Genomic DNA, 12192 nt, shown 5'->3' on the forward strand with positions numbered 1-12192 from the left:
CTTTATTAGATATTCAGATTTGGTTATGATTTAAATTTTAATTGAACACTTAATTAGGTTTTCATGGGGGAGTAAAAAACATGGAATATGCTCTCTGTACAAAAATCATTCAGTATTGAATTCATTTGCATTAGAACAGTTTCATACTTTAAAACTTTTATATCTTTATCTATTCCTAGCATATTTTTTCCTAAGCATATTTGACTTTTTCTAGCTGGACATCTATATAAAAAAAAAATAATTATCTGCAGGTTGTGTGTTCTTTACCCATTATCTTTTTCCACTTCATCACAAATTTTTAAAACCACTTCCTTCTTAAAGAATTACATGTACTTTAACAGAATCTTTCACAGTTTTCATTTTTACTTCCCCTTTGTTAGGATTATCTGTTACATAAAAATTTGATAAACTTCTGCAATTGGGAAAGACCTGTAGGAAACCTATCTTCCCTAAATTCCTATAAAGTTTATGTAAACCTTTTATTTTCCAAAAACTGATCTCCTGCCTGCTCCTTCTAGGGTTAAAAATACTACCTTGTCAGTCAACTGTATAGTATGCCAATATAAATGCCATGCTTTGTTCGCTTAAAACAGTTGGTTTGGGAAGCTAGCAAAGTTAGCATATTTTTTCACGTTTAATAAGATATAAGATTTGTATTTTGATTCTCTGATGATCTATATTACTAAGGTTACCAAAATAAGTACCTCATAATTAGAACTGAATAATCTGCTTGTTAAAGTTCGTGGTATGCTACAGTTATCCAACTTGTTGCATCTGTGAATTGTGCCTTCTGGATGTTCTTATTATATATTCATGTTTATAAGTTAATTATGCCTATAATAATGGTATATACCTTTTTAATGTATATAATTTACACTGCATCCATGATTATTCCACTTCTTTTTTATGACAGACTGACTATTTGAAAACCAAAATAAAAATGAACCATGTTGCCTTGAGGAATAATTTCTGTCTTATTCCTGTTTTATATTCTGTGGTAAAACAATAGAGAGTTTTTCAGTTATTGCAATAGCTGGAAAGGATACAGTATACATGTGGTTAAACCATGAGGAAAATATGAAGAGAAAAAGCGGGAAAAATATCCTAATCACAACCTAATAGGTATTTTGTTATGGAGGTTCTAAGGAATTTCATTGTACTTTACAAACATTATTTTAGAGATTAATGTCTTTGTTGGCTTTTCCTCCTACACAAAGGAACATTCTGCTAATATTTATCTGGTACTGTGTCTTCTCTTTAAAGTCAAGTCTTGAAGTACCTGTTTAAGGTGGTGGAAGTTTCATGATCTCCCAATGGAAATTTAAATTAATTGTACTACAAATACAATATGGTCTATAATTTTGAGTAAAAATGGAAGATGAATTATGAAGGATAGGTCACTTACATGGAAAATATATATTTGAATAGTTTCAATGGAATTTGCTTTATATGACCAAGCATAGTTTTCTAGAATTTTTATTAGCTCTTAATAATTTGAGGAGAATGATCTAATCATAAGTGTTCAGCATTTTATTTTTCCTCAGAGAGGAATGTTGTACTTTGGATTCTATTCTCTGGCTACAGCATAAAAGATGTTTTCAGAAACTATGCAAAACTTTAAAATTCTCTGCATTCAATTCTGTAATATTAGTGAATAACACATTAAATTTCACCAAGAAGGGGTTTGATAATAATATGCCAATTTGTTTTAAATGAATAGTTAGAAGTCTATACAGAAAATATCAGGAGTAATCTCAGGCTACCTTTCCAATATCAGTCAGGCAAACTTATTTTTAGACCATTTCCCTTTCATTCATTGGATATAGGATCTGGGATTTTAAATAATGGTTTTTACAAGGTAAAAACAGTTGGAAGTAAATTCATTTGTCAAGTAGAAATTTAAGTAAATCTGAAATAATTTTTGTTCCGGTTCTTGTTGAAAGCTACCTCAAATACTAGAGTCATTTTCCTGACTTGGTAAGGCATTTAAAATATTTAGTTTACATGATTTATACCCTTTAAAGATACTCTTTGATATCAATGAACAGTATCAATTTGCACTTTTCAGAACTATAAAATTACTCAAGATTTTTTGGCTAAATCTCTGGAGGGTTTTTATTCACTTTTTTTTCCCTTACCCCTAGTCTCTCCTCCTGTTCTTTAATCTGAATAACCAGATTATTTATTATTTGGAAATTTAAAATTTTAGGTATAACAATGTATAAAGTTAGTGAATTTTGTATTTAGGACTAAAAAGTATTTATGTTTTTATTCACTTCTGATTACTAAAAGTGGTTCCATCAATAAAAGGACAGTTTTCTCTAAGATAAAGATTGCTGAATAATTAAACTCTGCCGAAGGAAAAAGAGTAAAGTCTCCCTTTTTATAAAGGTGACTTAGATCCTAACAAGAAAAGGGAAAAATCTTGTTATACTTCTTGAATTTATGTTCAAAGGTGATTGAGTTTTATTTTATGTGTATATTTTTGCTATAGACAAAGCAAATCCAAAAACCTCACCTAAATAAGAATTCTTATGCATTATTAAAAATTTGTAGTAATAAAATATGTATTGGTGGTGGAAAAGAATCCCACAAGTCCTCAAGATTGACATAACCTTTAACAAAGTGGAAAAACTTTTATTAGAATTACCAAGTCTAGGTTCAGATTTATGTCAGAGCACTTTATGGTGCCAAAATTAGTATAACTAATTTTTTTGAGCTTAAATGTCATTTTTCACTAAATGAGTTTAAATGAGAAATTTAAATTATTATTTGAAGCAAGAAATTTGTACAGATTTGGGAATCTTTGGCTTTGGTAAACTCCCCTTTTCCTATTTAGCATATATTTCACATGGTTTTCGAATCATTTATTCCATATTATGTGTTTCAAGTTCTATTTAGTAATTATTTAATTTCAAAAATAACCTCCCCTTTCAGTTACAAGGTTCTGAACACTGTAAAATACCTTGTAATTTGAGTAACTTTTTTTTCCGTCAGCGAAGTACTTAGCATTTCCCTAATCTTCACAAAATTCTTCTGAATTCATATGGAAATCAATAATTATCCTCCTTAAAAAGTGGGAAAACAAGTGCAGAAAGGTGAGCACCTCGCCCAAGGTCACAGATTAACCAAGCCAAAAAATACAGGTATTCCAACTGCTGTTCTGATGTACTTCTATTATTCGCATTACCTTGAATAAAATATGGCATTTAAAATTTTATAATGTCATAATGCTGAGTCTACCGAGTGGGGCTGCATAATGTTAAATTTTTAAAAGAAAAATTACAAACCCAGATTTAAGTAGGAAGGAAATTAACTACTGAATATTTTTTTTTTTAAAGACCACTGAGGACAGTACTTGTGAAATAAATTCCTTACTAACATTGTCCTGTTTTCCTAGACAGCACTGATTTAGAAAGACCCATGGAACACTTATGGACCTGGTACTAAGCTACACCACAGTAAAAGTCATATATATTGTATATTGACCCATAAAGAGAAGGGTGACAGGAGTTTTCAGTAATGTGTTTTAGAAAACTGTTCATTTTTTGCTAATGTTTATCTGAATATAAGACATATAAAACAAAACAAGGAAGCATTGAGCACTGAGTCTTTTCATGCCCAGTATCCAAAAATGAAATTTCCTTCTGTTCATGATAGTTATTAACAAAGCATTGCCTTTCAGATGGTCCCAATTCTGTGATGAGGCACTTGAAGAGTCTGAAGGTTAGGGCATGTGAAATATGGAGCTGGAAGGAAGCATGCAGCTATTCCATTGGAAGCAAAAGGGAGTGTAGGCCCATAGAATACTTCTTCTTTGCCTTCTCTACTTACATCCACTACCTACAAAAGAAGAGAAGCCTGTATGTCAACGATTATTCAATATAATTTGAACATATATATATATAAAGCAGCCTACAGTTGAATTCAGTTATGTCACCATGACCATATGTACCTTAGGCATTGGGTTTTCTCCCCTCACAGTATGGTACCAGAAATATATATAAAGATCCAGGTAAGTGCTACTATGTACATTTATATATTTGGGTGTCTACATATATAGGAGATATATGTTTATAATGATTTACTCTTCAGAACAGTGATGAGGTAGGTAGCTTTACCCTACTTTAATATTAAGGTCTTCTGGCTTTAAACAACACATTACACCAGATGGACCTAAGATATCCATCCAAAACAATGGAATACACATTATTTAAGTGTACATGGAATATCCTCCAGGATAGATCATATAGTACCCCACAAAACAAATCTCAATAAATTTAAAAAGACTGAAATCATATCAAGCATCTTTTCTAGCCACAACAGTACCTAGAAATAAGTTATAAGAACTGGAAAACAAAAATAAAATGCAAAAACAGAGGCTCAACAACATGGTATTAAACCAAAGGGTCAATGAAAAAAAAAAAAAGTGTGAAAAAAATACATGGAGAAAAATGTAAATGAAAACATTACGGTACAAAACCTTTGGGACACAGCAAAAGCAGTTCTAACCAGAAAGCTTATAGCATTCTCAAGCAACAACAGAAATCTCAACCTAACCTTACACCTAAAGGATCCAGAAAAAGAACAAACAAAGCCCAAAGCTACTAGAAGAAAGCAAGGAATAAAGATTAGAGTGGAAATAAACTAAAAAACAAACAAACAAACAAAAAAAGCAATAAAAGCAAGAGCTGATTACTGAAAAGATATGCAAAACTGATAAATCTTTACCAGACATATCAAGAAAAGACCCAAATAAATCTGGCATGAAGAGAAATAACAAGCAATACCACAGATATATAAAAGATTGCAAGAAACTACTATGAAAAATTATATGCCAACAAATTGGGAGAAACGGATAAATTCCTAGGGACATACAATCTTCTAAAATTAAATCAGGGAGAAAATATGAACTGACTGATTACCCATTCAATTTCATTACTAGTAATCAAAAAAACCCAGGACCAGATGGCTTCATAGGTGAATTTAAGCAAGTTAATGCCTGTTCTCAAACTATTCCACAAATATAGAAGAGGAAGAAAAATATCCAAATGTATTCTGTGACTCCAGTATTAGCCTGATACCAAAACCAGACAAAGACATTACCAAAAAAGCAAAGCAAAAAACTACAGGTCAACATATCTGATGAACATAGAAAAAACGCTGAACAAAATTTCAGCAAACTGAATTTGCCAGTACATTAAAAAAATCACCATGATCAAGTGGATTTATTCTAGAATAAGAAGTGTTAATATTCAAAAGTAAATCAATGTGATATATCACATTAAGAGGAAAGACTAAGAACCATATCACCTCAAGAGATGCAGAAAAAGCATTTGACATAATATAACACCCATTCATGATAACTCCACAAATTGGGTTCAGACAGAACACACCACAACATAATAAACCAAATACGAAAAACCCACAACCAATGTCACACCAAAAAGTGAAAAACTAAAAGCCTTCTCCCTAAGACCAGAAACAAGAAGATCCACTCTTGCACTTTTCAACATTAACATTAGCAGGAAGTACTAGCTGCAGCAATCAGAAAAGAAAAAGGGAAGGCATCCAAATTAGTAAGAAGAAAAACTATCGCTATTTGCAGATAGATATATTTTCTAATTATAGAAAACACAAGGCTCCATAAAGGACAGATAAATGAATTCAATAAAGTTGCAGTATACAAAATTAATATGCAGAAATGTGTTACATTTCTATATACTAATGCAGTAGAAGAAAGAAATTTAAAAATCCCATCGGAGACTAGTCCAAGATGATGGCTTAGGAAGACTACAGACTCACCTCTTTCACAGACACACCAAATATAAACCTGTTTGTGGAGCAATTCCTCCTGAAGGAGAAGTGAAAGCTGACTGACTGAACAGCTTCTGCACAAAAAAACCACATAACTGCGAGAGAGATGGAGACGTATTAATGAAGATAACCCACAGTCCCAACACTGCAAATAACAATGGGGAGAGATAGTACTAAGGAACTATGAGCAGATGCATCTGCCCTAGGCCACAGAAAGAAAGCCACAAATTAAAAGCAACTAGCTTATAAAGGATCCAGCCCTACCACCACCACACAGCAGGAGAGCAGCAAGAACTCTGCCCTGGAGGTACTGGTGAGCACCACTATTTACTTTCCCTCTCCACCTTGTTAGCATGGAAAGGAATACAGTACAGGCAGCCTAGCTAGCCTACCGCCACAGTGAGTCCCTGGCCTCTAGCCCACACCAGACCAAGCCATCCAAGTAAGATAGCCTCCAGCATGCCACATACCAAGACACCCCTGCTCAGCACTCATTACAGCTACAGCCATCCTGCCAAAGTGACAAAAGCACAAAACACTGTGGAACACTCCAGGCACATGCTTTTTTTAATCTCCTAGTTCTTGCTATGTTTGACACCCCTAGCTCAAGAGAGTTTCAGGACTCACCTGCACAGAGCATCCCAGGAGCTCATAGTCTGTACCGTGCCTCAACTGTAGCCTCCTGACCAGGACAAACCCTGAACCGAATACCCTGAGACAACCTAACCCACACCAGCCATGGCTCTAGTTGCTCTGCCAGAGCATCTCATGAACTAAGCATTCCAGGATACCCCACCATGTACCCAGTTCAGATACAACTCTCTTGTCAGAGGACCCACTGTATGGAGCACCCCAGGATGTCCCAGACCATGATACACCATAGCTCTAGCCACCACCCCTGCACAGGATACTCAGGACACCCCAGCCTGCACACCTCTTTGCCTCCACCTAACCCACTAGGTGTCCTCCATGCAGAGAACCCCAGCACACTCCAGTTTGCACCAACTTTGGCTTTAGTGATCCTGCCAGGACACCCTCTGCATGGAGTTGAGGGAATACCCTAGCCCATGCCCACTATAGTTCTAGCCATCCCATTAAGGAAGCCCAGCATGGAATGCCCCAGGACCACCAAGCTCATGCCAGCTACAACTCCAACCATCCAGTCTACATAGGTGACCATACACAAGACCATTCCTTCAATGTTAGAAGTAGCTGTTCTGCATAATTAATAGGAATAAACACAAAGGCAATGTGAGGAGACAAAGGGATTTGCTCCAAATAAGACAAAACCTCAAAAAATGAATTAGATAAAAGGGAGATAACTAATCTACTTGATAAAGAATTAACAGTAACAGTCATAAAGAAGCTCACCAGACTACAGAGGAGAATGGAAGAACTCAGTGAAAATGCCAACAGAAAATATAAAAAAGAATCAGAGCTAGGAATATAATAAATGAAATATATACTAGAGGAAATCAACAGTGTCTTTAGATTTATTCATTTATTTTAGAGAGACAGCATGCAAGCAGGAGCAGAGGGAGAGGGAAAGAATCTTAAGCAGACTCCCTGCTGAGCATGGAACCCAGTGGGGGGTTGATCTCACAACCCTGAGATCATGCCCTGAGCTGAAATCCAGAGTTGGATGCTCAACTGACTGAGTCATTCAGGCACTCCAACAGTGTCTTTAAAATGACATGTTAGACCAGGTGGACATATACAGAACATTCCATCCAAAAACAAGATTAGTCTTTTCAAGTGCACATGGGACATTCTCCAGAATAGATTATAGGCTAAACCACAATGCAAGACTCAATAATTTTAAGAATGAAGTAATACGCATCTTCTCTGACCACAATGGTATGAAACTAGAAATCAATAACAAGAAAACAAAATGGAAAACACAAATACTTGGAGGTCAAATAAAACACTACTACATGACATGGGTCAAGGAAGTATTCACAGAGAAAATGTTTAAAGTACTTGGAGACTAAAGTAAATGAAAACACAACAGTCAAAATCTTAGAACAGCTTTCACTGTGTCCCAAAGAGGGAAATTTATAGTGACACAGGACTACTTCCAGAAACAAGAAAAATCTCAATCTACTTTATATCTACTAGAAAAACTAGAAAAAGAGCAAACAAAACCCAGTGTTGGAAGGGAATAATAAAGATCAGAACAGAAATAAATGTAATAGAAACTAAAATAAATAGGTCAACAAAATCAAAAACTAGTTCTTTAAAAGATAAAACTGATAGAAAATTAGAGTATCAAAAAAAAAAGGAGGACCAAAAAAATGGAAAAAAAAAAAAGACACCTCAGAAATAAAAAGAATTATAAGACTACTGTGAAAAAATTGTATGCCAAAGAACAAGACCACTTGGAAGAAATGGATAAATTCCTAGAAACATAGAATCTTCCAAAACCAAATCAGGAAGAAATAGAAAATCTGAACAGACCAATTACTAGTAAGAAAATTGAATTGGTAATGGAGGGAGGGTGGGGAAACTCCCAACAAACAAAAGTCCAGGACCTGACAGATTCACAAATGAATTCCACCAACATTTAAAAAAGAATGGATACCTATTGTCCTCAAACTATTCCAAAAAAGAAGGAGGAAAGTTTCTAAACACATTCTATGGGACAAGCATTGCTTTGATATCAAATTCAAAGATACTATGGGGAAGAAAAGGAAACCTACCAGCCAGTATCCCTGATGAACAAAAATACAAAAATCATAACAAAAGATTAGCAAACTGCATTCAATAATACATAAAAGAACCATTCACCATAATCAAGTGGGATTTATTTGGAGGATGTAAGAACAATTCAGTATTTGTAAATCAATCAACATGATATATCACATTAACAAACGGTAAGTATTGTGGTCATCTCAATAGATGCAGAAAAAGCATTTGACAAAATTCATCTGTTCCTGATAAAAATTCTTAATATTGTAATATAGTGGATTTAGAGGGAACATATCTCAGTTTGATAAAGGATAACATGAAAACCCACAGCTATGATCTTAGTCAATGAGGATACATAGAGCTTTTTCTCTATGAGCATGAATGAAAGAAGAATGTTCACTCTTGCCTCTTTTATTCAACATAATACAGAAAGGCCTAGCTACAGCAATCGGACAGGAAAGGAAATAAAGGGTCTACCCATTGGTAAGGAAGAAATTAAGTTGTCACTCTTTGCAGATGACATAGTACTATATATAGAAAACCCTAAAGACTCCACCTAAAACTATAAGGAATATTCAAAGAATTCACTAAAGTTGCAGGATATAAAATTGGGCTGTATATCTGTACACTAATAATCAAGTGGCAGAAAGAGAAATAATTCAAGTTACAATTATACCAAAAGGAATAAAATACCAAGTAGTACACTTAACCAAGGATTTGAAAGACCTGTATGCTGAAGACTTGCAACAGTGATGAAAGAGAATAAAGACAACACAAACAAGTGGAAAGATATACTGTGTTCATGTACTGGGAGAATTAATATCATTAAAATGTCTACAAGACCCAAAGCAACCTACCAATTAAATGTATTCTCTATCAAAATACCAACAGCATTTTTGAAAGAACTAGACCAAATCCTAAAATGTTTAAAAAACTGCAAAAGACCCTGAATAGCCAAGGAAACTTGACACTGAATAACTAAACAGGTGATATCACAATGCAAGATTTCAAGAACTACTACAAAGCTCTAGCAATCAAAACAGTATGGCACTTGCACAAAAATAGACACATAGATCATGGAAGAGAATAGAGAGCCCAGATATAAGCCCACACATATGGTCAATTAATCTACAATAAAAGATACAAAATACATGGTTGGAAGAAGACAGTCTACTCAATAAATGATATGGGGACAACTGGACAGCTACCTGCAAAAGAATGAAATAGAACCCCTTCTTACGTGACACACAAAAATAAACACCAAATGCATTAAAGACCTACATGGGAGACATGAAACTAAAATATCTAGAAGAAACATAGGCAGTAATCTCTCTGACTGTGGCCTTTGCAACGTTTTTCTAGATAGGTCTCCTAAGGCAAGGGAAACAAAACCAAAAGTAAACTACCAGGACCACAAGAAAAAAAAAAAAAAAGGAAAGAAAAGCCTTTACATGGCAAAGTAAACCATCAACAAAAGAAAAAGACAACTACTTGATGAGAGAAGATATCTGTAAATGACATATCTTTTAAGGGATTAATGTCAAAAAAGTGTAAAGAATTTGTACATCTCAGGGTGCCTGGGTGGCTCAGTGGGTTAAAGCCTCTGCCTTCAGCTCAGGTCATGATCCCAGGGTCCTGGGATCGAGCCCCGCATTGGGCTCTCTGCTCAGCAGGGAGCCTGCTTCCTTCTCTCTCTCTCTGCCTGTGTCTCTGCCTACTTGTGATCTCTGTCAAATAACTAAATAAAATATTTTTTAAAAATTTGTACATCTCAACACCGAAAGAATCAAACAATCTGATTAAAAGAATGGTCAAAGGTCCTGAAGAGACCCTAAGTGAAATAAGCAGAGAGAGTCAATTATCATATGGTTTTGCTTATTTGTGGAGCATAAGGAATAACATGGAGGACATGGGAAGATGGAGAGGAGAAGGGAGCTGGGGGAAATTAGAGGGGGAGACAAACCATGAGAGACTGTGGACTCTGAGGAACTAACTGAGGGTTTTGGAGGGGAGGGAGGTGGAAGGTTGGGTGAGCCTGGTGGTGGGTACTAGGGAGGGCACATATTGCATGGAGCACTGGGTATGGTGCATAAACAATGAACTCTGGAACACTGAAAAGAAATTAAAAAAAAATAACACCTACAGATGACAAGCCCATGTAAAGATGCTCAACACCACTAATCATCAGAGAAACACAAATCAAAACCACAATGAGAAATTGTCCTCTGCCCATTCACAACAATTAGAATGGCTAGTATCAAAGACAAGAACTTTTGGAGAAAAGGGAACTCTCATGCACTGCTGGTGGTGGGAATATAAACTGGTGCAGTCACTGTGGAAAATACAGTAGAGAGGTTCCTTAAAAAAATAAAATAAAATAAAAATACCATAAGATCCAGTATTTCCAATACTAGGTATTTACTGAAAGATACAAAAATGCTAATTTAAAAATATGTACCCATATGTTTATTGCAGCATTATTTACAATAGTCAAGATATGGGAGCAACACAGTGTCCCGTTGGTAGATAATGAATTAAGAAATGGTAGTATACATGATGAAGTATTACTCAGCCATAAAAAGGAAGATATTCCCATTTGGGACAATATGGATGAACCAAGGGAGTTTATGCTAATTGAAATGTCAGAGAAACACATATAGTATCACTTATATGTGGAATCTAAGAAATAATCAGAAACGGACCCATAAATACTGAGAACAAATGGATGGGTATCAGAGGGGAGAGGGTGGGACATTAGCAAAATGGGTAAAGTGGATTGAGAGATATAGGCTTCCAGTTACAGAATAAATAAATCACAGGGAATACATCATAGGGTATATAGTCAATGGTATTAAAATAGCAATGTCAGGTGACAGATGGTAGCTACATGCATGGTAACCATAGCATAATGTATAAGCTTGTTGAATCACTATCTTGTACATCTGAAACTAATTCAACTGTGAGTCAACAATACTTTAATAAAAAAATTATAATTGCACCAAAAAGGATAAAATAACTTAGGAATAAATTTATGAAGGTGAAAGACCTACACTGTGTACTCATATATGAAAAAGAAATTGAAGACAAATGGATAGATATACCATATTCATGGTTCAGAAGAACACTGTTAAAATGTCTATACTATCCAAAGTAACCTACAGTTCAAAGCAATCCAATAATATAGACACATTCATCAATGGAAAAGAATTGGAAATTTTAGAAATAAACCCATACTTAACTGGTCAATTTACCCACAACAATGGGGACAAGATATATGGAGAGGAAAACAGTCTATATAATAAATAGTGCTGGGAAAACTGGACAACTACATACAAAAGAGTGAAACTAGATCACTTTTCAAAAATGTTTTTATTTAAATTCAGTTAATTAATGTAAGGATTTTATTAGTTTCAGAGGTAGAATTCAGTGATTCATCAGTCTTATATAATACCCAGTGCTCATTACATCACATGCCCTCCTTAACATCCATCACCCAGCTACCCATCCCTCCTATCCCCACCCTTCAGCTAACCCTCAGTTTGTTTTCTATGATTAGGAGTCTCTTATGGTTTGTTTCCCTCTCTGATTTTATTGTGGTTTTTTTTTTTCCCCTCTCTTCTCCTATGACCCTCTTGTTTTGTTTCTTAAATTCCACATGAGTGAGATCATACAATTTTATTTCTCTGA

At 34.8% G+C, this 12192-nt stretch overlaps 1 protein-coding gene across 8 annotated transcripts in view; it reads right to left on the reverse strand.

Moving 5' to 3' along the window:
* Positions 1–174: 174 nt before the first annotated feature.
* Positions 175–12192, reverse strand: part of KLHL32 (kelch like family member 32) — a 261906-nt gene continuing 249888 nt past the window's right edge. For all 8 annotated transcript variants that reach the window (XM_046006175.1, XM_046006177.1, XM_046006174.1 and 5 more), the window contains one exon: positions 175–3843. In XM_046006175.1, the coding sequence (XP_045862131.1) occupies positions 3682–3843 (162 nt within the window). In that variant the 3' untranslated portion in view covers positions 175–3681. The remainder of the gene's footprint in view (positions 3844–12192) is intronic.

The sequence above is a fragment of the Meles meles genome, chromosome 5 (genome assembly GCF_922984935.1).
Source record: "Meles meles chromosome 5, mMelMel3.1 paternal haplotype, whole genome shotgun sequence".
In the NCBI taxonomy this organism is placed as follows: domain Eukaryota; kingdom Metazoa; phylum Chordata; class Mammalia; order Carnivora; family Mustelidae; genus Meles; species Meles meles.